This window comes from Lycorma delicatula, chromosome 2 (assembly GCF_047948215.1).
Source record: "Lycorma delicatula isolate Av1 chromosome 2, ASM4794821v1, whole genome shotgun sequence".
In the NCBI taxonomy this organism is placed as follows: Eukaryota; Metazoa; Arthropoda; class Insecta; order Hemiptera; family Fulgoridae; genus Lycorma; species Lycorma delicatula.
In genome coordinates, this window is record NC_134456.1 from 204,603,393 (window position 1) to 204,606,598 (window position 3,206).

Here is a 3,206-nt window from a genome sequence, read left to right on the forward strand (position 1 = left end):
ATGTCTAAGTTAGTTGCCAATCTACAGTTTTCTCATTTAACATTATTAATTGTTTAAAGCAGGTGATGCAAATAAGTAATTCTTCCATGATTTGTATCACAGTTTTATTCAACTGAAATTAAACACTTCATTTTAAGTAATGCTGTACTCACACCATAACTCATTTTTTGTTCACCAGTTTATGAACTGCTTCAGTTTTAATAGACAATGTAGACTGATTATCATTCTGTAGTAAAATTTTAATATTTTTACTTTCAGTATGTTGTTTTTGAAAGAGAAAGCTTTTAAAAGATTTTATTTCAGATTTCAACAAATATTATTAGTCCGCAGTCCATAAGCCAAAAAAGGTGGATTTAAAAGATATGATGAATGAGTCACTCTATCTGTGAAATTTACAAGATTCTAAACTAAACCATTGTATTCATTTTATTAAAATTTTACATGAATTATCAAGGAATTCATAACTAAACTTCACTTTTAAGGTACTACGCACAACGATTTCACTCCATAGTAAATGTAAAAATTTAAACCTGAAGAAAAGTATTATCAAAACACAACAACGGGTCGTCTTAGGTCGTCTTATCGTCAGACTTCCTCTAAAGCCAGATCATTTACCTTTAGGAGACTCATTCGATCAACCAAGCTTGCGATTTCAAGCGTTAGAGAAAAGGCTTCAAAGGAATCATTCACTTCGTCTGGAATACTCAAAATTTCTTCAAGAATATAAGGAACTCTGTCACATGAAGCCAGTGCCTCTTCAAGGTAATGATTGTAAACAACAGTTCTACCTTCCTCATCATGCCGTATTTAAGCAAAATAGTAACAAAAAGAGAAGTAGCGTCTACAGTAGCTTCCATTTATGATCCAATTGGTTTAATTAGTCCTATTGTAATTTCTTACAAAATATTTTTGCAATGATTGTGGCTTAGTGGTATTGGTTGGGATGATAATTTACCATCATCATTGCTCCAGAAATGGCATGTTTTGGTGTCACAACTTTCTTTAATTGATGATATTAAAATAAATAGAAGAGTTATTATCAATAATCCTATAGATATTGAAGTTCACGGTTTCTGCGATGCATCACAACATGCATTTGGTGCTTGTCTGTATTTGCGTTCTGTCAATTCTGAGGGAGAGATTTTAGTACAACTACTTTGCTCGAAATCTCGTGTCGCACCAGTGAAGACTGTCAGCATACCACGGTTAGAGTTGTGTGGCGCTTTACTGTTGTCAAAATTGTTACGAAAAACATTACCAATCCTGAATTTGTCGATTGAAAGGGCTCATCTTTGGACGGACTCCAAAATCTGCTTGGCATGGATCTCAGCTCCTGCATCGAAGTGGAAAACGTTGGTTGCGAATCGAGTTTCGCAGAGTCAAGATCTAACAGACATCAATGACTGGAGACATGTCGCTTCGTCAGACAATCCTGCTGATCTCATTTCCAGAGGTTCCAATCCAGAGAGTTTAGATAAAGGCATCTGATGGTGTGGACCAATCTGGTTGTATTTACCCTCCAGTTCTTGGCCTAATTCAGACAATTATGATGTTCAAGATATTCCAGAAGTACGACAAACGGAAACTAGTTTTTGGCATGTGTTTTTCCACCAAATGACGATTTAGTTTGTAAGTTTTCAAGTATTTCTAGATTATCACGTGCAGTATAATTGTCGCAATAAAAAGAAGAAAACTGGAAATCTTAATACTGCAGACATTCAAGATTCATTACAAACATGCATCTGGATGGTACAGCAACAAGTATATTGTCAAGAAATTAATGATCTTCGATCAACTTCTACCGTTCCTAAAAAAAAGTGAGTTTCTTAATCTTTATCCTTTTCTCGATGATCGTAACATAATTCGAGTTGGAGGAAGGTTGAATAATGCTGATATTGCGTATGATATTAAACATCAGATTATTTTGCCACCAAAACACCATCTTACGATGTTGATCATCAAGGCTAAACATTTGAGGTTATTGCACGCTGCACTTCAATTATTGTTAGCTTCACTAAGACTCAAATATTGGATACCACGATCTCGAAAGGTAATTCGAAGTGTTATTCATAACTGTGTAACATGTTTTCGATTTAAGGCATCTTCGGCTAATCAATTAATGGGTCAGCTGCCCAAACACAGAGTAGAGTTTAGTCGTCCATTTCTTAACTCAGGAGTGGAGTATGCGGGACCATTTCAAATCAAGTATGGGAATCCGAGAAGAAAAATAACAACCAAATGTTATGTTGAAATTTTTGTGTGTCTTGCAACTGATGCTATTCACATAGAGCTAGTCAGTAATCTTACATCACAAGCCTTCCTTGCAGCCTTAAGACGTTTCACTGCAAGAAGAGGTCACGTCGCCAACTTGTATAGTGACAACGGCACCAATTTTGTTGGAGCCAACAACGAGTTAAATTCATTGAGGAAACTCTTTCATGATAAAGAATTTAATACAGACATTGAAAATTACGCTGCCAAGTCACAGCTCAAATGGCACTTCATACCAGCTAATTCACCTCATTTTGGGGGCCTGTGGGAAGCATCTGTGAAGTCAATGAAATACCATCTCAAAAGAGTCATAGGTGAAACTTATCTAACTTTCGAAGAATTTTCTACCCTTTTATCCGATATAGAAGTTATCCCAATTCTAGACCTATTTCTACTTTATCCGATAACCCTAGCGATCCATCTTACTTGACACCTGGACATTTTCTTATTGGTAATCCTTTAATAGCACTACCTGAACCCAATTTGTTAGACATAAAATGTAACAAGCTTTCCAGATGGCAGCAGCTTCAGAAGATACGACAGAGTCTTTGGTCACGATGGTCTCATGATTATCTCCATGGTTTGCAGCAGCGCAGCAAGTGGAAGTCAACCTCCGAAAATATTCGACCGGGTCTAGTAGTGCTAGTGAAAGAAGACAAGGTAATTAATAAGATCAACGTGGGGAGTATGTTTGGTTTAAAATCAGACACTCAGCGCTGCCTATGGGCAGCTTTAGTACTAAGAACATTCTGTATTCTAGTCAGTCGGAGTTGGATAGTCATACATGCACGCCAGTATGGCCTCTGCATTATAGTAATATAGTTTAAATATTGTTAATCTTACAAATATAGTATATTTAGTTATCAATCAGTGTGTAATTATTTTATTTATAATACAGTCCATTATTCTGCTACAACGTACAGCCCGTAACAACG

At 36.1% G+C, this 3,206-nt stretch overlaps 2 protein-coding genes across 2 annotated transcripts; both read left to right on the top strand.

The window, feature by feature from the left end:
- LOC142320038 (uncharacterized) lies at positions 1-1,488 on the top strand. Its single transcript, XM_075357718.1, has 2 exons — positions 1-8; positions 930-1,488. The coding sequence occupies exons 1-2, from the start codon at positions 1-3 to the stop codon at positions 1,486-1,488; spliced, it is 567 nt and encodes a 188-aa protein (XP_075213833.1).
- Positions 1,489-1,780: 292 nt separating this feature from the next.
- Positions 1,781-2,701, top strand: LOC142320040 (uncharacterized). The gene has a single exon (XM_075357719.1). It carries the CDS (start codon positions 1,781-1,783, stop codon positions 2,699-2,701), a length of 921 nt encoding a protein of 306 aa, XP_075213834.1.
- Positions 2,702-3,206: the final 505 nt, after the last annotated feature.